The 25,080-nt window shown below is 46.8% G+C and overlaps 1 protein-coding gene across 1 annotated transcript in view; it reads right to left on the reverse strand.

Annotated features, from left to right (window-relative positions):
- LOC310786230 (uncharacterized protein) overlaps positions 1-25,080 on the reverse strand; it is a gene marked incomplete at both ends in the record, with an annotated part of 366,431 nt that overhangs the window by 9,518 nt on the left and 331,833 nt on the right. The window contains 8 exon segments of the mRNA XM_083647397.1: positions 709-1,119; positions 4,024-4,176; positions 7,569-7,710; positions 15,199-15,338; positions 17,643-17,761; positions 18,875-18,959; positions 18,962-19,081; positions 19,084-19,100. Of these exon segments, the coding sequence (XP_083503523.1) occupies positions 709-1,119; positions 4,024-4,176; positions 7,569-7,710; positions 15,199-15,338; positions 17,643-17,761; positions 18,875-18,959; positions 18,962-19,081; positions 19,084-19,100 (1,187 nt within the window).

The following is a 25,080-nucleotide window of genomic DNA, read 5'->3' on the forward strand; positions in this document are numbered from 1 at the left end:
CCTTCTGACCTCAGCTCAGACACACGGCTAGCCTCGACCTTGTGACCTCAGCTCAGACACACGGCTAGCCTCTACCTTCTGACCTCAGCTCAGACACATGGCTAGCCTCGACCTTGTGAGTTGTTTGAGCAGAAGAGCTGTCCAGGCGGGCGTGTGGGGAGATCGAGAGCCCCGAGGAGCGGAGCTCCAGCTGCCTCGGTCAGAGAGGCAGCCAGGAGAAAGATGCCGCTCCACCGACCTCACCGGCCCCTCTCTCCCAGCAGAGCAGCGCACCACAGCTGGCTTGGCAAGGCAGAGGTGAGTACGGTTCCCGGAGCGCCTGGTGAGTGCCAGCCGGTTAGGTTAAGTTTTTTTGTTTCATCCTTGGTGTGTTAAGCAAGGAGACATATTTCACTTCAGAAGAGGCTGAAAGCAGCAAGACAAAATACTGTTGAAAAAACAGGAACCTTTTGGAAATCCTACAGACAAGAGGATAAGTTAAAGTGGTAGCTACTGTTGGCATGTGTGCACGATGGATGGCGATGATTCTCTCTGACCAATCAGTATTCTGCAGTGTTCTGACGTCACCTGTTGGTATCGCCTCATCTCGCTTGGAACCTCGACAGAGGTGGTAACTAGGCCTGTGAATCTTCCCTGGCCTCACGATTCGATCCGATTACGATTCATCTCAAAACGCATACAAATCCCCCCTCTTCCCCCGGTCCTTACCTCTATGGGAGAGGTTGGCGTTGCCCTCTCTCTGGATGCTGTCGGGGGCCAGCGGGCCCAGCAGCGACGTGCGTGTGGACGTAGACGTGGGGCTGCTGCTTGTCGGCCTGGTGGTCTCGCCGCTGGTGGCGGCCGGGGTCCTCTGCCACCGGGGAGGCTGTGTGGTCGAGGCGCTCCTGGGGGTCTGTGCAGGCACGGAGGTGGTGGACAGTCGCCTGGTTGTGGGCTCAGGTGTAGTACTGGTGGTAGCGGTAGTGGTGGGGGTGGGGGTAGGTGGAGCGGTGGTGGTGGTGGTGGGAGTAGTTGTTGTAGTAGTTGTTGTTGTAGTAGTCGTTGGAGTTGTTGTAGTGGTTGGAGTTGGAGTTGTTGTGGTGGTGGTGGGAGCAGCTGTTGTGGTCGTTTTGGGCCGCACTGATGGGGACAAACGTAAGGATGATCATAATTTGATGACAATTACATCACATTCTCACCATCACCTGTTTAGAAATATATAGAAAAACTCAACATGAGCTCCACCTACAGTACGATGACGTCATCATTGCTGGCAGGAACGTTGTTGATCATGTTGCAGATACTTATTTTATGAGTTATGAGCATGTTTGAACTTGAAATAACCATTATACTGTCAAAGGCATACATTATCTTCATGGGTGCTTATGTTAGAAAATGTCGACACTGAAACTGAACGCCGAAAAATGAAAGCTGATGTTCAAAATGAGAGAAAAACAAGCAAGCAAATAAACAAAGAAATCAATTCTCTAGTCTAGTAAAAAATGTGCAGGTGTTTAACGTATTTAACACCAGCAGCCCTTTTTATCACACCAAATCCCAGGAGAGTGCTCATCAGAAATGCCTGCGCTGCACAAGTGTGAAAGTGCACGCACATCTGCTCTATGTGTGTGTATGTGTGTGTGTGTATGTGAGCGTGTGTATGTGTATGTGTGTGTGTGTAGGAGTGTCACTGTCTCTCTGTCTGTGTGAGCATGTGCATGTGTGTGTCCATGTTCCCTCTCCCATCCTTTCTCAGGAGGGATTCACTGAACAGTGGCCTACATACAGTACATCTTCTCTCTCTCTCTCTCTCTCTCTCTCTCTCTCTCTCTCTCTCTGTGTGTGTGTGTGTGTGTGTGTGTGTGTGTGTGTGTGTGTGTCTCTCTCTCTCTCTCTCTCTCTCTCTCCTCCTCCTCTCACCTGTGCACACCTGGCGTACAGACAGAGAGGGTCTATTAAGGATAAGAACTTGACATGTGTCGATGCTGGGGAGGCTGGGGAGCGGCTGAGCGCTGAAATAAGGTCAGTGAAATAATGGAGATCTGCGGGGAACAGAAGGTAAGTCAGGAGAATCCCTGACCGTGATTGCTGCTTCAGAAGATAGTGTTACTGTCCGCAAGCTCCAAGAATCAGCTGCTCTGACTTAACAAGTCTGCTACACTACTGAATCCATCATATCCATCACAATCATCAGCGACTGTGCGGCCCTCTCTGTAGAGAGGTATACCAGTAATTAACTGTGAGGCCCTCTCTGTAGAGAGGTATACCAGTAATTAACTGTTAGGCCCTCTCTGTAGAGAGGTATACCTGTAATTAACTGTGAGGCCCTCTCTGTAGAGAGGTATACCAGTAATTAACTGTGAGGCCCTCTCTGTAGAGAGGTATACCAGTAATTAACTGTGAGGCCCTCTCTGTAGAGAGGTATACCAGTAATTAACTGTTAGGCCCTCTCTGTAGAGAGGTATACCTGTAATTAACTGTGAGGCCCTCTCTGTAGAGAGGTATACCAGTAATTAACTGTGAGGCCCTCTCTGTAGAGAGGTATACCAGTAATTAACTGTGAGGCCCTCTCTGTAGAGGTATACCTGTAATTAACTGTGAGGCCCTCTCTGTAGAGAGGTATACCAGTAATTAACTGTGAGGCCTTCTCTGTAGAGAGGTATACCAGTAATTAACTGTGAGGCCCTCTCTGTAGAGAGGTATACCTGTAATTAACTGTGAGGCCCTCTCTGTAGAGATGTATACCAGTAATTAACTGTGAGGCCCTCTCTGTAGAGAGGTATACCTGTAATTAACTGTGAGGCCCTCTCTGTAGAGGTATACCTGTAATTAACTGTGAGGCCCTCTCTGTAGAGAGGTATACCTGTAATTAACTGTGAGGCCCTCTCTGTAGAGATGTATACCAGTAATTAACTGTGAGGCCCTCTCTGTAGAGGTATACCTGTAATTAACTGTGAGGCCCTCTCTGTAGAGAGGTATACCAGTAATTAACTGTGAGGCCCTCTCTGTAGAGAGGTATACCAGTAATTAACTGTGAGGCCCTCTCTGTAGAGAGGTATACCAGTAATTAACTGTGAGGCCCTCTCTGTAGAGATGTATACCTGTAATTAACTGTGAGGCCCTCTCTGTAGAGATGTATACCAGTAATTAACTGTGAGGCCCTCTCTGTAGAGGTATACCTGTAATTAACTGTGAGGCCCTCTCTGTAGAGGTATACCTGTAATTAACTGTGAGGCCCTCTCTGTAGAGAGGTATACCAGTAATTAACTGTGAGGCCCTCTCTGTAGAGAGGTATACCAGTGATTAACTGTGAGGCCCTCTCTGTAGAGAGGTATACCAGTAATTAACTGTGAGGCCTTCTCTGTAGAGAGGTATACCAGTAATTAACTGTGAGGCCCTCTCTGTAGAGAGGTATACCAGTAATTAACTGTGAGGCCCTCTCTGTAGAGAGGTATACCTGTAATTAACTGTGAGGCCCTCTCTGTAGAGAGGTATACCAGTAATTAACTGTGAGGCCCTCTCTGTAGAGGTATACCAGTAATTAACTGAGGCCCTCTCTGTAGAGATGTATATACAGCTAATTCGTTCTGAGTTCTGTAGTAGGTATGGTTCAGATTTTTTGAAGGCTGATATCATGTATTTTTTGTATTTAGTTTCTGTATGAAATACATTTAAGATTACTATTTTACAAGGATTCACTGTTTCCCCTAAAATATTATACTTGGCACAGTTGGCAGGGTGTAACAGCTGTAGCAGGGCGTACATTCTAGGTGGGTTTGCAGCTCCTTAAGGCAGGGTAAACACCGCCCCCAGGCCAAACGATACTATGAGACTAATGATATGTATACTGTTAGGGTGAATTGGTTTAAGTTATGTTATGTTAAGTTATTTAAGTTGAAGTATATTAAGTTAAGTTTCTATTTCTGGTTGCGTGGTTACGTAAAAGCTTACTGATCCTCCGGTATTTACAAATTCGGCACCGGGGCCCGTTTGGTACCGGTTTTCGGTACTCATCCCTAACCAGGACAGGCACAGGTAACTTACCTATAGCGCAGCGCCGCATGTCTGGGCCCAGTTCCATACCAGCAGGACAGGCACAGGTATACTTGGGGGAGTGGTCGGTAATCTGAGGGGCCTTCAGACACAGGTACTCACAGCCACCGTTAGGCAGACTGCCCATGTTGCAAGTGTCTGGGGCTACAGAGATGCACATGCACACGGACACACACACGCACGCACGCACGCACGCACGCACGCACGCACGCACGCACGCACACACACACACACACACACACACACACACACACACACACACACACACACACACACACACACACACACACACACACGCACGCACGCACACACACACACACACAGAGAGATAAAAGGGGGGTTAAAAAGGGTTTAAGAAATTCTTTCTAGTACTGTAAGATTACTTTGCCTTGAACATTCTGAAGCCTTATTGTGTCACAATAATAATATTCATTCAATAATGAGTTTTGAAATGGTCAACACTGTCACCAAATGTGTGCTGCAAGCTGAAAATCCATTCAATGTCACCTCCGCCTGAGGGTGTAAACGTGGATTGGGATAAGAAGGAGAAGGAGGAGGAGGAGGAGGAGGAGGAGAAGAAGAAGAAGGAGAAGAAGAATGATAGAGCGATGGAAATGGCGTCAAATTGTCCAAGACATCTTGAAATGAATCCAAGTCCACCTAAACTGGCTGACAAAACTGCTGCTAGCATGAACTATTTTTTTGCTTACAGAGCCAACAAAGACAGACACCCAACCAACAAATCAAACTGCTACACAACATAGCAGCGCAGAAGCTGTAGCTCTATGAAATGACTTGATGTTTCTTCTCGGTGTCGTTGGAATCTAAAACCGTGCTTTTACCAACTACTTTTACTATTGACTACTAACCTTGAATCACACGGTGGATAGAACTGTGAAGAGGTTTGCAACAGAAAGACAACAGATGGAGCTACAGATTGCTACTGAATCATCCGGGGACCAACTTTACTCCACAACCCACTTTCAGGTCTGGACCCAGTCTTTGAAAAAAGACGTGGGTTCGGGCAGGGTCTTCAAAACATAGACTCAGACTCGTGAAGAAACTTTGCTGCCCTTGTCATGTGAGGAAGTGGTAGAATCAGGTCAGGTCACGGCCAATTTCGCATCCCGACTCATAGTTTCAGACGTCAGCAGGAGCGATCACAAGAGGCAGCAAGAACACTGACTTTACACACAACTCGTGCTTCTCACAGTATCTCAGCAGCAATACACGTATATGAAGTGACTGTCTGCAGATCACCCACTCTTCTCCACATTAGGCTGCACTGTAGCTCTTTGAGTCAGACATGCCTCGACTCTCCTCGACACATCATCTCATCTGTACTGCTCTTGGACGGGGGGACGGGGGGTGGGGGGAGAGGTGGATAGAAGATAGGTGCTGTAGAGAAGATGAAGTGGGGGGAGATGAGAGGACAGGACGGGTCAGGGGGAAAAGTGGAGAGCAAGGAAGTGAGAGAACGTTGAATGAAACAAGGCTAGAGATGTATGAGGCAACTAAAAAAGTGGAGGGGGAGAAGCTCTTTGAGGGACCGTGTCAAAGACGTGAAGGTGAACGGGGCATCAGAGGTGGTTGCAGCCATACTGTACATCCAACGCGGCTCTTGAGATGCATCGTGGGGGCTGCTCATTAAGTAATGATCTTTCCTTTTGGGGTCCCATTTAAATGAGGGCACTGAGAGAGGGGAAGAGCAGGGTTACCTTAAAATGGCTTCAGTGGATACTGAATATTTCAGTAGCATCAGCAGAGGGAAAAGTACTCAAATCCTTTACTTGCAGTAAGTAAAAGTAGCAGCAATACATTAATGGAAACATACTCCATTGAAAGTAGATGTCCTGCATTCAAAAGTTGACTTAAGTAAAAGTATAGAAGTATTAGCAATAAAATGTACTTGAGTATCAAAAGTATAGTTATTTCGAAGAATGGTCCGGTTCGGTTCAGATCAGAGTGTTAAATTATTGATGCATTAACCTGTAAGTATTTTAATGTTGCAGGTGGTCCAGGTGGAGCTAGGTCTAACTATTCCATACTTTAAACTCTAACACATATTTTATGAGCTTTGGATGTTTTACATGTAAAACCTTATTCTAGTAACTACAGCCATCAGGTAAATGTAGTGGAGGAAAAGTATGAAGTCTCACAAAACGGAAATATTCAAGTAAAGTGCCACTACCTCCAAATATTACAGTGCATCAGCAAATCTCCAGTGCGAGAGCAAATGTACGTATTTAAAAAAAATATATATATTAGGGGTAATAAGAATCCCGACAGTGAAGGGCAGAACCAGAAGGCATGAGACAGAGTGCCCTCTGACACCTGACACCTGACACACAGTGGTGAGACAGAGGGGAAGAACTTGTGCAACTTATGCTTAGAATAGTGAAGACAATGAGCAACTTTAAATTGAATGAGCTGGTGTCTACTATTAACTTAGCAGAGCTGTACCACAGACAAACTATATATTTTCCCATATAATGTCAGATAGCAAATGTACGTAGTTTCCTTTCCGCCTAGAGTACCAGTCGTATATTAACAGAGCAGCGAGAGTTCATTCGGCATGTCCTCGTTTAGCCTACTTAGCCACGGGTTGTTCTGTTCCCTGCCTTTGTTGGCATTGTGGAGAAAACATGTCTAATACTGAGACACCTCTTTGAGCAGAACTCTTTGATTCATTAATGAGAGAAGACAATTAGCTCCTCCACTGGCACCCAGACAACACTGAGACAACCCTGCACTGAGCTCTGACTAAGAGGAGGCGACAAAGCACGCAAGCACGGAAACTGCTAGTGCATTTTGACGGCACGGTGGCTCAGTGGTTAACACTGTTGCCTCACAGCAAGAAGGTCCCGGGTTCGAACCCCGGTCCGTCCCAGGTCCTTTCTGTGTGGAGTTTGCACGTTCTCCCCGTGTCCGTGTGGGTTTTCTCCGGGTGCTCCGGTTTCCTCCCACCATCAAAGAAAGACATGTATGTTAGGGTTAATACTCCTGTCAGTGCCCCTGACCAAGGTACTGGCAAAAGAACTGGAGTTGGTCCCCGGGCGCTGCTGCACAGTGGCTGCCCACTGCTCCTAGTTCTAGGAAGGTTCCTAGTAGAGGATGGGTCAAATGCAGAGGATGAATTTCCCCACGGGGATAAATAAAGGATAACTTAACTTAACTTAACTTAACATGCAGCCGAGCACACTGAGATACATGAGCATCAGTCCAACTATGAAACACACAAACACACGCACGCGCACACACACACACACACACACACACACACACACACACACACCGGTGCGTGCATTTGCTCGCTTGCTGTTGGCATACTGACATAATAATGCCGGGTAATGTGACCGTTGTGATACATGTACAGTACGATGCATTACTTTTACCTCCTAGCATACAGTACCTTTAGCAAACTTTCTTTCATGTATAGTATGTCTTCTTGGCATAATTATTGTCTCATCATACTTCCCGTGTGTTTCAGAATGTCCTTTGTATTGGAGCATACTTCCTGTGTGTGTGTGTCTTACCCTTGGGCTGTCTCTGTTCGTGGAAGACCACCAGGTCCAGGGGGTTGTTGAGGTGCTCTGCCACCGTTGTCACGTCTTGCCCCGTCAGACGGTTTGCGCTGTATATGGCTTCATTCTCCAAGTCTGTCCAGTACACACGATCCTGCACGGGAGAGACAGACAGACAGACAGACAGACACACAGGATGGGTAAGAACCTGCAGAGTCACTTATGCTACATGAGGAAATGTGACCGCAGCAACATGGAAATGATTCAAATGAACTAATTCAATGATCAAGAAAGAAAAGAAGTGAGTGAAGTTGCTTCACTGACGATGTAGTCTAGACTAGTTTGTGGACTGAAAAGTGAGTCGAGGAGAGAGCCTTGGCGTTTTGTGCCTGGGGTAACTTTAATTGAATTTTTAATTGAAGGCTTATGGTCTGAAGACTCTGTTCAAACCATGATTTATTGAAGTAAGGCTCAAAGCATGGCCTTAGTTTTGATCAAGGAGAGCTTTAAACATGACTGAATAAGTGATGTTGTGATGGAGAGTGCAGTGCTTAGTGCATCCTCTCTGACACACTCAATATTCAGCACTACTGACTGACTGCAAATCCTCAAAATTACTCCACATTTGGCAAATCATACAGTTCCAATTAGGCACACCATACCTGGATTAGCGTATGCCAGCGGTGAGAGATAATTGTGATATTTCTGTCAAACTGCAGTAACACTCCTTTAAACTGGAGAGAACTCAGAGAACAAAGAAGAATCGTCCTTTGCCGGTTGTCATCCCCTCTCTCTCTCTCTCCCCACCCTTCCTGTCTGCCTACTGTCCAATCAAATAAAGGCAAAAATGCCCCAAAAACGGGAAAAAACTAAAAACAATTTTTTTCAAAAAAGAAACTATTTTCTCATTTTCTGGGAATTACAATTGGCCTACATGTATGTGGTCCCTTCATCTGGGGTGTGTCATATACAGTATAATAATAATAATAATAATAATAAAAAAAAATCCTTTAACGTGATTTTTTTTCCCCATCACGACAAAAGTGTGTGTGTGTGTGTGTGTGTGTGTGTGTGTGTGTGTGTGTGTGGGTGTACGGTTGTTGGCTATGCACCCGGCCCAACATCTTAGCTGGAGAAGTTAGTCTAGCAGTAGTGAGTCTGCAAGAGGTTTCACATGACGACACAAGACAAAAACGGCAGCTTCAGGAGGACTACGTCAAATTTCACGTTTTGGTTATTTACTGTAAGCCTAACCCTAACCTTAATAACCGTGTTGCTTTATTTACCGTAAGCCCAACCGAGTTGTTTGACTTGCGTAGAACCTAACCATCGAGTCTGGAACTGGACCCAGGAAGCTGAGCAAACGCCGGAGCAAACGCTACTGTCGCTGTCACTGAGCCCGCGGGAGACAGGCTGCAAAAATGGCACGCCGGTCTAATTTTTGAGCGCTGTTTTCTTCTGGAAAATGGCGGGGAGAAACAGGAGCGCCTCCTGGTGGCGGGTCACGGCGCTCTGGGACACACACACAGGCCGGGGAGGAGAGCGAGCCTCCTCGCTGAATGCGTTGGTCATTCATAGGATTACGCAGGAAGCTGAAGGAAAACGGTTGGTGAGATCTCGTGCTGGACGTACGTTTCATGAGAAGACGCTGTTCCTCTGCATCGTCTCCATGAGGCGGAGGCTTTGCTCACAGTTTTATGGGTTTCTCAAAGGTCAAGGCACTGTAGGGTACAAAAACATCTATTTCTGCTGCTGTGTCCAAGCATAGCTCCATTTGCACTGGGTTATCAATGGACTTAACCTTTCTGTCGCCATCTCTCTCTCTGTCTCTCTGTCTCTCACTGGGCTCTCTATCTCTCCATCTCCCCATCCCTCAGACTCAGGTAACCTTTAGCTACTCATATAAAAGCAGCCAGTGCTGAAATCATAAAAGACAAATCTCAGCCGTGTTGATAAGAAAAACAGTCGCTCCATCTCTCCCTGTGCCCATCTTTGTCTCTCTGTCTCTGATAATCTTTCTATTATCTCTCTATTCCCCCGCTCTCTCTCTCTCCTCTCCATTGTCAAAATCCCTGTCTGGCTCTCGGAAAGCTTCAAGCCTCTCCTGAACACATGCCGTTGCATCACGGCGATGGGAGACGTGCGAGCTCATGTGGTTGATGTTTTTTGGATGAGACGATCTAAACGGATGAAGTCTTTTTCAGGTTGAAAGGGGAGAGAAGAGCACTGGATGATTTTGTCAGGTTTCAGTCCCAAATGAGCGGCTGGCGGCGCCATAAGCCTCTATCGCCCCCTGCACACGCCACAGAACAACAACACATGACAGCTGAAATGAAGGCCTCCCACTCCCACTTTGTTACGTTGTTCCCATCCCTGCATGATTACCTACCTCCGCCGAGGAGGAAAATGTCGTCTGTGCTTTTGTTTGTCTGCAGGATTACGAAAAACTACCGGGCCCATTTTCATTCAAAGTGAGCCGAGGAAGAACCTATTAAATTTAGGAGCGGATCCGATTCACAACATTTGCATATCACACAGCAGACTGGACTGTTGGCCTTGACGGAGCTGCTCTCCTCACTCTTCGAGTGCACTTCTGGTTTCTTTTGTTTACTGCAGCAATCCATTTGAGAAAATTGTGGTTGGCAGCCGCTTGGTTTGTTTAATTGGTGTGGGATTGCAGGAGATCTTTTGTGTTTATCTCCTCGTAAGATGCCAGAAATGCAGAGGGGTTGAAACTTCAACAGTGCTGAGTTCATGGCAAAGCACACAAACGCCTGCCTACAGCACAGACACACGTACGCCCCCTGTTCCTCTATTGGTAAATGGACTGCATTTATAGCCTGACAGATATAGGTCTGTCAGCCCAAGCTGTTGGTTGGTTTGAAAATTATCTCTCGAATCGTAAACAATGTGTGCAGTTCAGCGATCTGTCCTCTAGTTTTCTTAATGTCTCTAATGGTGTGCCGCAAGGTTCAGTTTTAGGGCCAACCCTTTTCACCATTTATATAAATGATGTAGGTCAAAATATTAATGCTTCTGTTCACCTTTATGCGGACGACACTATTTTATATTGTTGTGCGAGCACTGTTGCTCTTGCTTTTGAACGTCTGCAGTCTGCTTTTGATACCTTACAGTCCCACCTGTCCCACCTCAGACTGGTGTTAAATGCAGACAAAACCAAAGTAATGCTCTTTTCAAATAAGAAGAAGGTGCCAGCTGTTCTTCCCTGTATCACCTCTGTACAGGGTGCCCCTATTGAGCTTGTGTCCACCTACAAATACTTAGGTATTATAATTGATGATGGCCTTTCTTTTAAATGTCATATTGACAATCTGCTTAAGAAATTAAAACTAAAATTGGGGTTCTTTTATAGGAACAAACATTGTTTTTCGTTAAACGTTAGGAAACGGCTGGTTTCTGCCACCTTTTTGCCTCTCTTGGATTATGGTGATGTCCTGTACATGAATGCGTCTGCAAATTGTCTCCATCTGCTGGACGCTGTTTATCATGGTGCACTAAGATTTATAACTGGTTGTAAACTCATCACACATCATTGTACTCTGTATGCCTTGGTCAATTGGTCATCTCTCTCCATGCGTAGAACCATACACTGGTACATATTCATTTACAAATCCATTATAGGTCTACTGCCCCCTTACTTAACATCCTACCTATCTCGTAATCAGTCCAGTTATAGCCTACGGTCCCAGGACTTCATCACTTTCTCCATCCCCTCAGTCCGTACTGAGCACGGAAAAAAGGCCTTCTCCTACTCTGCCCCCTCGGCCTGGAACACGCTTCAGCAGAGTCTGAAGCTGTCCAGCTTGATTCCCCTTGCGAGTTTTAAATTATTGTTAAGAGATTTAGAGAGAGCTTCTATGGTGTGCTCATGCTGAATCTCTTCCACCTTTAACATGTATTTGTTAAATGTTTTGTTTCTTTTCGTTTTTGTACTGACTGTATTGATTGTTTTTATGTCTTTGTAATTTGTACTTGTCTGAACAGGTCACACTTGAAAATGAGACCTCGGTCTCAACGTGTTTTTACCTGTTTAAATAAAGGTTAAATAAAAAAAAAAAAAAAAAAAAATATAGCGCTCTTCTAGTCTCCTGACCACTCAAAGCACTTTAAAAGCACATGCCTACTGGACACTCACCCATTCACACACCAACGACATGAAGCTCATTTGGGATTCAGTGTCTTGCCCAAGGGCACTTCGACATGCGGACTGGAGGAGCCGAGGATCGAACCAACAACCTTCTGATTGGTGGACGACCCGCTCTACCTCCTGAGCCACAGCCGGCCCCTTTCTTCCCGTCTTGACTGCTTTTATTCTCTCTCCTCCTGTCGCTCTCTCTTTCATCCTTTCTTTCTCTCTCTCTCTCATCCTTTCTCTCTCTCTCTCTCTCTCTCTCATCCTTTCTTTCCTTTGTATATTTCTCTCTCTCTCTCTCTCTCTCTCCTTCCCCGTCGATCCCCTCCAGTCAAAGAGAGAGAGGGAGGAGAGAGAAGCCGTGCAGTGAGACTACAGCCAGAGAAAGAGAAACCACTGCTCTCTGTGTGCCTCCACCATCCACATCTCCTCAGGGTACGGTGTCTCAGCAGGGGGTGAACAATGCTGGAGTGTGTGTGTGTGTGTGTGTGTGTGGGGTGTGTGTGTGGTGTGTGTGTGTGTGTGTGTGTGTGTGTGTGTGTGTGTGTGTGGGGGGGGGGGGTGTGTGTGTGTGTGAGTGTGTGTGTGTGTGTGTGTGTGTGGTGTGTGTGTGTGTGTGTGTGTGTGTGTGTGTGTGTGGGGTGTGTGTGTGTGTGTGTGTGGGGTGTGTGTGTGTGTGTGTGTGTGTGGGGGGTGTGTGTGTGTGTGTGTGTGTGTGTGTGTGTGTGTGTGTGTGTGTGTGTGTGTGTGTGTGTGTGGGGTCCAGACTTTGATGCATGAGTCCTCTCCTCCTGCCTCTGCAGTGTGATAATAAGCAGCAGTTTTCGGTGCATCGATGTGAAGTTGGCGAGATGACTTCCTCGTTCTGAACGACTGTGTAACCATTGAAACACTGAAAGAGCCATTTCTCATCATTCTCAAATGAACTCATGCACTTGCTTTGTTGAAATGAAACCTGACCCGTTGTTCCTGGTAAGCTGATCCAGCATCCATACAGCATACATACTAAAGGACATATACAGTATGACTACATACATTTTGTGTGCATTCCATTGAAGTTCATCATGGATGAGTGTGCGCTCGATCCCTAGGCTCGCCTGCTGCGCGGGCTCGCCATTCGCCCGCCCTGCAGCTCGGCTGCCGCGTGCCTGATGACATCACAATTGCTCGAGCGACCATCACTGATCACATCATGGAGTGCTCGAGTGACGTCACTCAGCGCACAATTTGCTCAACTTCGCATCACCGATGACGTCAGCGAGTGATCAGTAGTGAGAGAAAAGTGAGAGTCCGCACATTGACTGATGATGTCGTAGACAGACATCATCAGTGACATCACAATTGCCCGAGTGACCATCACTGATGATGTCATAGACATTATGACATCATCAGGGGCATCATTACTGACACAACATGCTGAAGCATAAAATAAACCAAACAAACAAAAGACTAATTATTATTCTGAGCTCACAAAGCAACTCCCAATGACTAAACAAAGTTCCCTTATCAGAGGACAGGCCGCTGCACTGTGAGAGCGTGTTTCATTTGCTCTGTATCATGGCCAGAACACTAAAGAGAGCACAACAGCTGAGGGCCATTCATCTACATGGACCAACTTTTGCTGTGATGGACGCACTGATGCACACACACACACACACACACACACACACACACACACACACACACACACACACACACACACACACACACACACACACACACAGGCACGTTGGACATGATGGATTTCCCCTCTTCCCTTAGCTTCTCATCATCACAGCGTGTGCTGGAGAGAGAGGAATGGAGAAAGCACTTCCCACTGATCACACTTCACCTCCCTGTCCCCTTCTCTCCTCTGGTCCCCTTCTCTCCTCTGGTCCTCTCCTCTCCTCCGGTCCTCTCCTCTCCTCTCCTCTGGTCTCTCCCCTCCTCTGGTCCTCTCCTCTCCTCTGGTCCTCTCCTCTCCTCTTGTCCTCTCCTCTCCTCTCCTCTCCTCTCTCCCCTCCTCTGGTCCTCTCCTCTCCTCTCCTCTGGTCCTCTCCTCTCCTCTCCTCTGGTCCTATCCTCTCCCCTCCTCTGGTCCTCTCCTCTCCTCTGGTCCTCTCCTCTCCTCTGGTCCTCTCACCCACCCTCTCCTCTGGTCCTCTCCTCTCCTCTCCTCTGGTCCTCTCACCCCCCCTCTCCTTTGGTCTCTCCTCTCCTCTGGTCCTCTCATCCCCCCCTCTCATATGGTCCTCTCCTCTCCTCTCCTCTGGTCCTATCCTCTCCCCTCCTCTGGTCCTATCCTCTCCCCTCCTCTGGTCCTCTCCTCTCCTCTGGTCCTCTCACCCACCCTCTCCTCTGGTCCTCTCCTCTCCTCTCCTCTCCTCTGGTCCTCTCACCCCCCCCTCTCCTTTGGTCTCTCCTCTCCTCTGGTCCTCTCATCCCCCCCTCTCATCTGGTCCTCTCCTCTCCTCTCCTCTCCTCTCCTTCCCTCGTTACTCCTTACTACCTTCCACACTGTTTTACATTATGGCCGCTTAACGGCACGGACACACTGCGAAGTCGTCAGATCGCTGTTCTGCTCAGAAGACACGACTTGCTGTCTTGTAATCGGGAGTCTTGAAGTCATCATGTTTTTCACACTATACGACTCAGTGGCGACAGGGGGTCACACATTAAGAGATATTTCACCAGGAGTCGTCTGGTCTCCAAACAAGGTGAGCTGATTTGCAGGGAAAAACAAGGAAGAAAACGCAGTCTGGCTCTCACAACATACGTTCTCTGTCTTTGCTCCTCAGCCCACTAGCCCGGGGCCCGATGTAAAATGACACAATTCAAAGGCTTATGATCATTATTATCGCTCTTCTCCAGCTCCAGGAGAGCATATTTAGTCAACAGGTAGCTTCTATATTACATCTCCACGCTGGCCTGGGAACGCCTCGGGATCCCCCAGTCAGAGCTGGTTAATGTGGCCATGCAGGCAGGGAAAGGGAAGACTGGGTTCCCCTGCTGGAACTGCTACCTCCACAACACCATCCCGGATAAGCGGCTGAAGATGGATGAAGATGGATGGTAGCTGTGCCAGGCTGGTTCATACAGTGAAATTGGTTGGAGCTGTCCTGATAAATCCTTATGTTGAGCAGCGCATTATAAACAGGACAGGACAGAGGAAAAACTCACGGAGCTGCTGCCAATGACAGCCTGTGTCTGCCTCACCCTATGTCCTTAAAGTTATCTTAATATGACCATCTCTGGATATCTGTCAGGTGTCTGGAGTCATCGGCGAGCTCACTGCTCGCATCTGTGTGAACGCACATAGCAATCGTGGCTGATTTGCCAGCATCAGTATGTCTCACATAATATATATGAACTTCATGTACATGTTTCATTGCATGTTTTTCTTAATGCAAATACATATATTATGTTTAGCGCCGCAAGATGGCGCTGTTCTTTCATGCTCTCTCCACCTCTCTCTCTTCTTCACTGGGCATTTCAACCGCGCCCCCCTACCTCGAAGACGGTGAGGGCGAAGGGGTGTCCCAGGTGCTGATGAGAGGACAGCAGCACCTTGCGGTTGTCCCCGTTCAGGTCCACACTGGACAGCAGGTGCAGCTTGGAGTCCACCCAGTACAGACGCCTGTTGGACAGGTCTGAGAGAGCAAGACGGAGGGAAGGGCAAAGAGAGAGGGAGGGTGGAGAGCGAGAGGACAGAGAATCAGGAGAGGGAGCAAGAACGTAAAGTTAAACGGGAAAATATGGAATTGCAGTAATCCAGGCGGGAAGAGACAAAAGCGTGGATGATTTTTTCTACGATGTATTTTGGCAGTGCTCAGATGATTTTGGCAATATTTCTGAGTCGTAACAAAAACCCATCAGAAAACGTCAGTGTAAGAGAGAGAGAGAGACCGAGAGAGAAGTGTAGAGATGGTGGGGATGGTGAGAGAGTTGATGAAGGCGGAGGAGAGAGGAAGAGAAAGCATAGCAAGTGTGTGACAGGGGAGAAAGAGAGAGAGAGAGAGAGAGAGAGAGAGTGATGCATGGAGGGGGAGAGAGAGAGAGAGAGGTCATTTCAACACAAAAGGCCTAGGGTGAAGGTATATGAATGTAATGGGCCAGCAGTTGCGCCATCAATCTTCTTTGACACGACGGCTGAGGCCCGCGCGTCAGGAAAACACCGATGTGATTGTAATATTGCCGGTTGACTTCTCTGCTGGGGGAGATCTGTCTACGTGCCCTTGAGCCAATCGATTAGAGCTGATTTGAATATTACAGCACCCGGCTGTAAAGTGCATCACTTCTCCTTCACAGGCAAAGGGTTTGATCACGTGCCATAAAACAGTGCTTCTCAGAGTGGGGTCCGGGGGGCCCCCAGGGGTCCTTGAGGGGGGTCCAGGGGGTCCGCAGCAAAAAGGCGAATAGTTTATTCTCACTATAATTTAGGGGTGTCACTAATTTCACGATACGATACGATACACGATATTGGGTTCACGATAACAATACGATATTTTAACAATATTTTTTATAACAAAAGTAAATCATTTTTATGTATTTATTTATCATTTATTTAACCATGTGAGTCCCGTTGAAATCGAAACCTCTTTTCAAGGGAGCCCTGGAAAAATACTGGAAAAATAGTCTTTCATTTGAAACACACAAAATATAAAACAAATGCTGTTTTTGGAAATTGTTATTATAATAACTAGAAAACAACATGGAAGATAATGCTTCTCTTGCAATAGAATGTGTCACACTGTCACAAACTTAATGTTTGTTGCATGGTGAAAGAAAAATAAAGTATACAATCTATTTCTTAAATAACTCATGCTCAATGGTCCCTAAACTTATGTAATCTTATGTACCCCTTGAGCTGTTTTTCCATGCCAGTAGTAGTCTACCCCCTCACTCATGCGTGTTGATTCTGCTAAATTTGTTCTATTATTATTCAGGAGCAAATTATTATAATTTTTTTTCTTTTCTGACGATATCGATATTGTGACGTTTCGATATCGCGATATATCGTGCGACGAAATATCGTGACACCCCTACTATAATTCCATCCATACGTAACACAATGACCGAATATATGACTATTTTGGCCACTGGTTTCATACAGAGGCACTAAAACATCTAAAAGCCAAAAAATCGTATCAGATGGGGAACCCTGGGACAAAAATCGTATCAGATGGGGGACCCTGGGACAAAAATCGTATCAGATGGGGGACCCTGGTCTCATTTGTGTCAGTGTGAGACCCAGTGGCCATAGAAAGTAACAGGCAGGTCAAACAGCAAGTGATTCAAGAGTAGAGTGAAAATTCATAGACAACTTCACCTCCCCTGACTCCAAAACAATCAGCTGAAATCAGGAGGGAAAATAATCCGCCCCCACTTCTCCCGAAAGCAGTCTTGGCGCCGCTCTCTCTCTCTCTCTCTCTCGGTCGCCTAAGCCTAAAAAATAATTTGTTTTCATACAGATGTAGCGACACCTCAATTCCACTCGGAGTGCCGCAGCTCCGCGCCTCCCTCCCTCCCCGCGCGTCTCTCCTCGGGCGAGGGCAGCACAGAGAGAAATTGCCTGGTGCCGCGGAGGGAGTTGAGGGGGATGATGGCAGGTATCGACGGCCCCGGAGCGCCGTGCTTACTCATTGGCAGGCCGCATAGAGTCGGCGCTGTGATTGATGAGAGCCAGACACAAAGTGAGCTATAACAATAAGGCTGCATCAGAACCCTGCTCTGTTTTCTGCTTTCATTCCTGCCCCGTTTGTCCACAAGGATTCCGTTCACTGCCATTAGCACGCTGCTTTCAAAATGGCTGTCACAGCTGATGGATCTTTCTGCCCCCTGCTGCTTTGGTCTGCTTTCATTTTCTTTCTTTTTCTCTGGCCTCTTTGATGAGAGCCTCACATGTTGAACATTACATGTTACCTCTTTTCTGTCTTCCTTCCTGTCTGTCTTACCCAGGGTGATTCCATTGGGCCACTCGATGCGTTCCGACACCAGAACCTGCCGGTCCACTCCGTTCATCCCGGCCTTCTCTATTTTGGCCTGTTCTCCCCAGTCGGACCAGTACATGAACCTGTGGGAGGATCAACAGCCCAGTTAGATGTACAGGGATGATGGAAGCAGGCCCATGTCCTATAGGAGCGCACATGGAAAAGAGCTCCTTTTGGCACTTAGCTAGCCAGCTCAGAGTCTGTCTCTGTGGCACGTCAGAGCCAGCTCAGAGTCTGTCTCTGTGGCACGTCAGAGCCAGCTCAGAGTCTGTCTCTGTGGCACGTCAGAGCCAGCTCAGAGTCTGTCTCTGTGGCACGTCAGAGCCAGCTCAGAGTCTGTCTCTGTGGCACGTCAGAGCCAGCTCAGAGTCTGTCTCTGTGGCACGTCAGAGCCAGCTCAGAGTCTGTGTCCCTCTCCTTTGCTCTCCACAATCAAACAGCTTGACTTCAGAATCAAGCTGCACACATGACAGGAAGGTAGATACCACTGAGACTAGGGGCTGCTGCTCAATCTGTGTGCGTGTGCGTCCATGAGAAGCCTGAACTGGCTAGGCTTCATTTGCATGTATTTTATGCACGTCTAACTTTGTAGTGTCGTGAAGAGTCCTTCACTACTACAGACATCAGAGAGGCAGAGAGAGAGAGAGAGAGAGAGAGAGAGAGAGAGAGAGAGAGGCAGAGAGAGGCAGAGAGAGAGAGAGAGGCAGAGAGAGAGAGAGAGAGAGAGAGAAGAGAGAGAGGAGAGAGAGAGAGAGAGAGAGAGAGAGGCAGAGAGAGGCAGAGAGAGAGAGAGAGGCAGAGAGAGAGAGAGAGAGAGAGAGAGGCAGAGAGAGAGAGAGAGAGAGAGAGAGGCAAGAGAGAGAGAGAGAGAGAGAGAGAGAGAGAGCAGACCTTGGTCACACAGCATCTGAAAATAACTGCTCATGTTTGTTTGAAGCTGTTTCATTGAGCAGATGGGTGAGGTGAGGTAGGACAAACACTGTGTTTAGTTTGTGTAACAAAGCTTTAACTAGTTTTAGTGTCTCGTATAATAACCTTGCCTGTCAGCCTCTTCAGGGAATGACAGCGATGGCCTGAGGCTTGCTCAGCTCTGTTACTCCCTCCCTTAATATCCTCTCCCTCCCACTCCCTCCCCCCTCTCTGCCCCGCCCTTCTCCATCTCCCCTCTCCCCCCCCCCCCCTTCCCGCCTCCTCACCCTTGGCGCGGGTCCACGGCGATGGCCCGCGGCTCGCTCAGCTCGGTGGCGATCAGCACCTTCCTCTTCCTGCCGTCTCCCGTGCGACGGAGATGCTCTTGTTGCCCGAGTCGGTCCAGTAGATGTTCTTGTGGACCCAGTCGACGGCCAGCCCCTCGGGGGAGTGCAGCGCCGACTCGATCAAGGTCACCTGCTGCGACGCGTCCTCGCCTTGTCGATGTACGCGCTGGGCGGGCGGCGAGAGAGAGAGGGAGAGAGAGAGAGAGAGAGAGGGAGAGAGAGAGAGAGAGAGAGGGAAGAGAGAGAGAGAGAGAGAGAGAGAGAGAGGGAGAGAGAGAGAGAGAGAGATACACAGAGAGAGAGAGAGAGAGAGAGAGAGGGAGATACACAGAGAGAGAGAGAGAGGGGAGAGAGAGAGAGAGAGGGGAGAGAGAGAGGGAGAGAGAGAGAGAGAGAGGGAAGAGAGAGAGATAGATACAGACAGAGAGAGAGAGAGAGAGAGAGAGATACACAGAGAGAGAGAGAGAGAGAGAGAGAGATACACAGAGAGAGAGAGAGAGAGAGGGGAGAGAGAGAGAGAGAGAGAGAGAGAGAATCAGTCTGTTGGAAGTACCTGCACACGGAGTTACAGTGATGAAATACACAATAATCAAGGGAGAAAATGGGAGGCAGGATGCTACGACATCACACACACAGACAGCAGATAATTAGTCAAAGCAGACTCTCTCTGGTTGTTTTGTATTCCTCTCTTCTTGAAGTGAAGGAGGTAGGTGCCTGCCTTTGGTGCCTGGTTTCAGAGTGTGGGGCTGTTCTCCAGAGCTGCCAGAGCCCTGTCAGAAACACTCCAGCCTGACACCTCTGTAACAACCTCAGGCCCCCCCCCCCACCAAGCAGCACCTCCCAGGGTAGAGTGAACCTGCCTTCTCTCATCAGCAGCTTCCTCCCTCTCTCTGGCTTTGTCACTCTCTCACCCGTGTCTCTCTCTCTCTCTCTCTCTCTCTCTCTCTCTCCTCTCTCTCTCTCTCTCTCCCCCAATTTCTTTACAATCGCCCCCACCTTCACCCCACCTCCACCCCACAGCACATTACTCTCCTCACATCTAGATGGCTATAAAAGAAGACAACACAAAATGGCCCTGTTAAGAGGTTGGAAAATGTAACATGGCCATTTAGACCCAATCATCGCATGTTAGCGGGGATGGTAGGAGCATCTTCAATGAGGGAGGTGGGTTGGTGAGATGTTTGGAACGAGGGATGAGACAGAGATGGATGAGTGTGGCTGCTGGAAGCAGATTGTGTTGTTAATTGGCGGTGTTACTGTTTGCCACAGCGCCGCAGACGTCTTCTTCATCGGGCGTGACAGTTAGCCTGCCGCTGTCTCCTAAGTAGATAATGTGGGGCTTCTGTCCCGTGTCTCAGCGTCCAGAACACGGACCTATAACACCTGTCTCTCAACTCAGGGGGGGGGGGGGGGGCAGTTTAGATGGGGGTGGAGGAGGGTGGTGTTCCAATCCCTCATGTTGGTGTTCCACTTGTTGACCATAGATATATACAACACGTGAATGATAACGTGAAAAACCAGAAGTCACCAAATTATTTGATTCTTAAACACGAACATCTGCACGCTGTAGAGATCCTGACTCCAGGTGAGATCTCAACATGCAGATGAAATCTTGGTAAAATTCAGAATTTTGACGGATAAAATCACTTCCAATGGATGTGTCAATTTAAATGCAATTTTGCAACGCATCTTGTATTATTTTTTGTAACTGACGTGTTATAGAAGCAGAGAAGGTGTAGTTCTTAATGAGACATCTGAATACATTGTTGTACAGTACGATAACATTATCATATCACATTATATTATATTACATCATATCGTGTCTGTTTTTACACATCTTAAAGCATTGCGATAAACGATCAAACATGGTGCAGGGTGATTATTGCTGCCAATTGACACACGTCTTCCATGCAAATCAAAAGATTAGAATGATTGCTATCTTAAGGCCCACACGCACGTCAGCATTTGGAAGACCACCCATTGTTTTAAACGGCCGAACACGCACCAAGAGCGTTCTGACCGATTCTGACGCGCGTTAAACTGCCTTGACGCTCGTACTCCGAACCCGGTTCGATTTTGGAGCGTCAAACGAGGTTCCAGCACCGACCAAAGTGCTCTGAGCTCCTCCCCCTCCCTCTCTGCCCACTTCCATCCCCGTCTCGTCTCTGTCTCGATAAGTGCTCCTCAAATCCCACGGCAGTTTAAATACAGCAGGCTAAATACGCTACACTAGCAAGACGTGAGAATAATGTTCTAAGCACATCGGCTAGAAAAACATAGCCTATCCCTGGATGTCATGATGAGATGAGATTAGAATAAATTTGGACAGAATTGCATAATTTCCCCCCGCAGTGCTGCCTTTTTTCTCTCCCCCTCTGCATGGGAAACAGGTAGGACGATCCAACAACAGCCTCTATCCCAAACTTGCCCAGATTGACGTGACGAACAAAATAGGCTATATTTCCCGCTGCAAAGTCGATCTCTGAGAAGAATACTAGAGGAATAAATGCATTCAAAACATATAATTTGATCGAGAGGAGAGAATTGTAGACTATTTTGTAGCCTACCTTTCCTCTGCAGTAGCCAGGCAGCAGCACTGTGCTCCAAACCACGCCGGAGCTTCTCCCCATGTTTAGAAAGTGATTAAGCGGTTTATTGAGTCATGTCTAGCAGGGTAACTGAGGCGGATAGTCGGACCTGAATCTACGGTTATAATCAGTTAATGTTTTAAACTATAACAACTTTTTTTTAATCTGTCAATTATGCCTGATTACATATAGTGGCCATTTCCCCCAGATAGTGATGGTTCTGTCATTCTGTGGTGTATACATTTCAGATCTGACGCTTGCAGTGCGCTATAGGGGAAGATCTTGACGCGGGTCAAATGACGCGCGTCAAGATTCGCTCCCTGTGCGTGTGGGCCTTTAGTATGAGCCGATGGCGCACAGTTGCACGATGGCACCTAGGTGGGTGGGCGGTGTCTGTCTGTCAGTCATGATTTTGGGAGCCCACAATTTATGGATTTCCATAATTGCAGCCATGGTGCATCATCTCCAGACTCTCCACCATAGGAATCGAGCGCACGTAGCATCCTCGACAATTTTAATACTGGTGTATGGATTTTATCTGTTCATTTGTATTTTGTCTTAACTGTCTGAAATAAATTCATTCATTCATTCATCTATACTTTCATCATGGCGATTGGTTATCATTGACGGTTACTACAATTATCCATTACGTCCTCATATCTAATAAAAAGAAAGGGACGAAGAGAGGGGCGGGAGGGGAGAGGAATGAGACAAAGACATACGAGTCAGAGACAAGATAGCAGATTGCATCGTTAATTGGCTGTATTACTTGCTGCAGACATCTTCATCACAGGGAGAAGTTAACACATCATCGACCCATACCAAAGCTAAATAATCACCATGAATTAGCCTGGAAAACCAAACCAACAGAGAGAGAGAGAGAGACAGAGAGAGATTCCCAACTTTTCCCAACTGATGCTCCCGCCTCCTTATGTGTGGGTATTTATGTGTGGTGATAAATCATATTTCATGACCATCAATATCCGAGGCATCCAGCAGATGCCCTGTTCCAGATCAACACCCGCAAACAGACGGCACTGAACCACCATGTCTCACAGTCAAGAAGAAGCTTCTATAACAACAAAATGCTGGAAACAGAAAGTGATCGAGGGATTTTTCCCCGCCAGAGGCAGTATGAACTGGAGGAGTAGCATTAACTTGGTTAAGGTTAGGGTAAGGGTTGGTTATTTAGGTGTGATGGTTAAGGTTAGGGTAAGGGTTGGTTATTTAGGTGTGGTGGTTAAGGTTAGGGTAAGGGTTGGTTATTTAGGTGTGATGGTTAAGGTTAGGGTAAGGGTTGGTTATTTAGGTGTGATGGTTAAGGTTAGGGTAAGGGTTGGTTATTTAGGTGTGATGGTTAAGGTTAGGGTAAGGGTTGGTTATTTAGGTGTGATGGTTAAGGTTAGGGTAAGGGTTGGTTATTTAGGTGTGATGGTTAAGGTTAGGGTAAGAGTTGGTTATTTAGGTGTGATGGTTAAGGTTAGGGTAAGGGTTGGTTATTTAGGTGTGATGGTTAAGGTTAGGGTAAGGGTTGGTTATTTAGGTGTGATGGTTAAGGTTAGGGTAAGGGTTGGTTATTTAGGTGTGATGGTTAAGGTTAGGGTAAGGGTTGGTTATTTAGGTGTGATGGTTAAGGTTAGGGTAGGTTATTTAGGTGTGATGGTTAAGGTTAGGGTAAGGGTTGGTTATTTAGGTGTGATGGTTAAGGTTAGGGTAAGGGTTGGTTATTTAGGTGTGATGGTTAAGGTTAGGGTAAGGGTTGGTTATTTAGTTGTGGTGGTTAAGGTTAGGGTAAGGGTTGGTTATTTAGTTGTGATGGTTAAGGTTAGGGTAAGGGTTGGTTATTTAGGTGTGATGGTTAAGGTTAGGGTAAGGGTTGGTTATTTAGGTGTGATGGTTAAGGTTAGGGTAAGGGTTGGTTATTTAGGTGTGATGGTTAAGGTTAGGGTAAGGGTTGGTTATTTAGGTGTGATGGTTAAGGTTAGGGTAAGGGTTGGTTATTTAGGTGTGATGGTTAAGGTTAGGGTAAGGGTTGGTTATTTAGGTGTGATGGTTAAGGTTAGGGTAAGGGTTGGTTATTTAGGTGTGATGGTTAAGGTTAGGGTAAGGGTTGGTTATTTAGGTGTGATGGTTAAGGTTAGGGTAAGGGTTGGTTATTTAGGTGTGATGGTTAAGGTTAGGGTAAGGGTTGGTTATTTAGGTGTGATGGTTAAGGTTAGGGTAAGGGTTGGTTATTTAGTTGTGGTGGTTAAGGTTAGGGTAAGGGTTGGTTATTTAGGTGTGATGGTTAAGGTTAGGGTAAGGGTTGGTTATTTAGTTGTGATGGTTAAGGTTAGGGTAAGGGTTGGTTATTTAGTTGTGATGGTTAAGGTTAGGGTAAGGGTTGGTTATTTAGGTGTGATGGTTAAGGTTAGGGTAAGGGTTGGTTATTTAGGTGTGATGGTTAAGGTTAGGGTAAGGGTTGGTTATTTAGGTGTGATGGTTAAGGTTAGGGTAAGGGTTGGTTATTTAGGTGTGATGGTTAAGGTTAGGGTAAGGGTTGGTTATTTAGGTGTGATGGTTAAGGTTAGGGTAAGGGTTGGTTATTTAGGTGTGATGGTTAAGGTTAGGGTAAGGGTTGGTTATTTAGGTGTGATGGTTAAGGTTAGGGTAAGGGTTGGTTATTTAGTTGTGGTGGTTAAGGTTAGGGTAAGGGTTGGTTATTTAGGTGTGATGGTTAAGGTTAGGGTAGGTTATTTAGTTGTGATGGTTAAGGTTAGGGTAAGGGTTGGTTATTTAGGTGTGATGGTTAAGGTTAGGGTAAGGGTTGGTTATTTAGGTGTGATGGTTAAGGTTAGGGTAAGGGTTGGTTATTTAGGTGTGATGGTTAAGGTTAGGGTAAGGGTTGGTTATTTAGGTGTGATGGTTAAGGTTAGGGTAAGGGTTGGTTATTTAGGTGTGATGGTTAAGGTTAGGGTAAGAGTTGGTTATTTAGGTGTGATGGTTACGGTTAGGGTAAGGGTTGGTTATTTAGGTGTGATGGTTAAGGTTAGGGTAAGGGTTGGTTATTTAGGTGTGATGGTTAAGGTTAGGGTAAGGGTTGGTTATTTAGGTGTGATGGTTAAGGTTAGGGTAAGGGTTGGTTATTTAGGTGTGATGGTTAAGGTTAGGGTAAGGGTTGGTTATTTAGGTGTGATGGTTACGGTTAGGGTAAGGGTTGGTTATTTAGGTGTGATGGTTAAGGTTAGGGTAAGGGTTGGTTATTTAGGTGTGATGGTTAAGGTTAGGGTAAGGGTTGGTTATTTAGGTGTGATGGTTAAGGTTAGGGTAAGGGTTGGTTATTTAGTTGTGATGGTTAAGGTTAGGGTAAGGGTTGGTTATTTAGGTGTGATGGTTAAGGTTAGGGTAAGGGTTGGTTATTTAGGTGTGATGGTTAAGGTTAGGGTAAGGGTTGGTTATTTAGGTGTGATGGTTAAGGTTAGGGTAAGGGTTGGTTATTTAGGTGTGATGGTTAAGGTTAGGGTAAGGGTTGGTTATTTAGGTGTGATGGTTAAGGTTAGGGTAAGGGTTGGTTATTTA

The sequence above is a fragment of the Poromitra crassiceps genome, assembly GCF_964638095.1.
Source record: "Poromitra crassiceps genome assembly, chromosome: 12".
Classification (NCBI taxonomy): Eukaryota; Metazoa; Chordata; class Actinopteri; order Beryciformes; family Melamphaidae; genus Poromitra; species Poromitra crassiceps.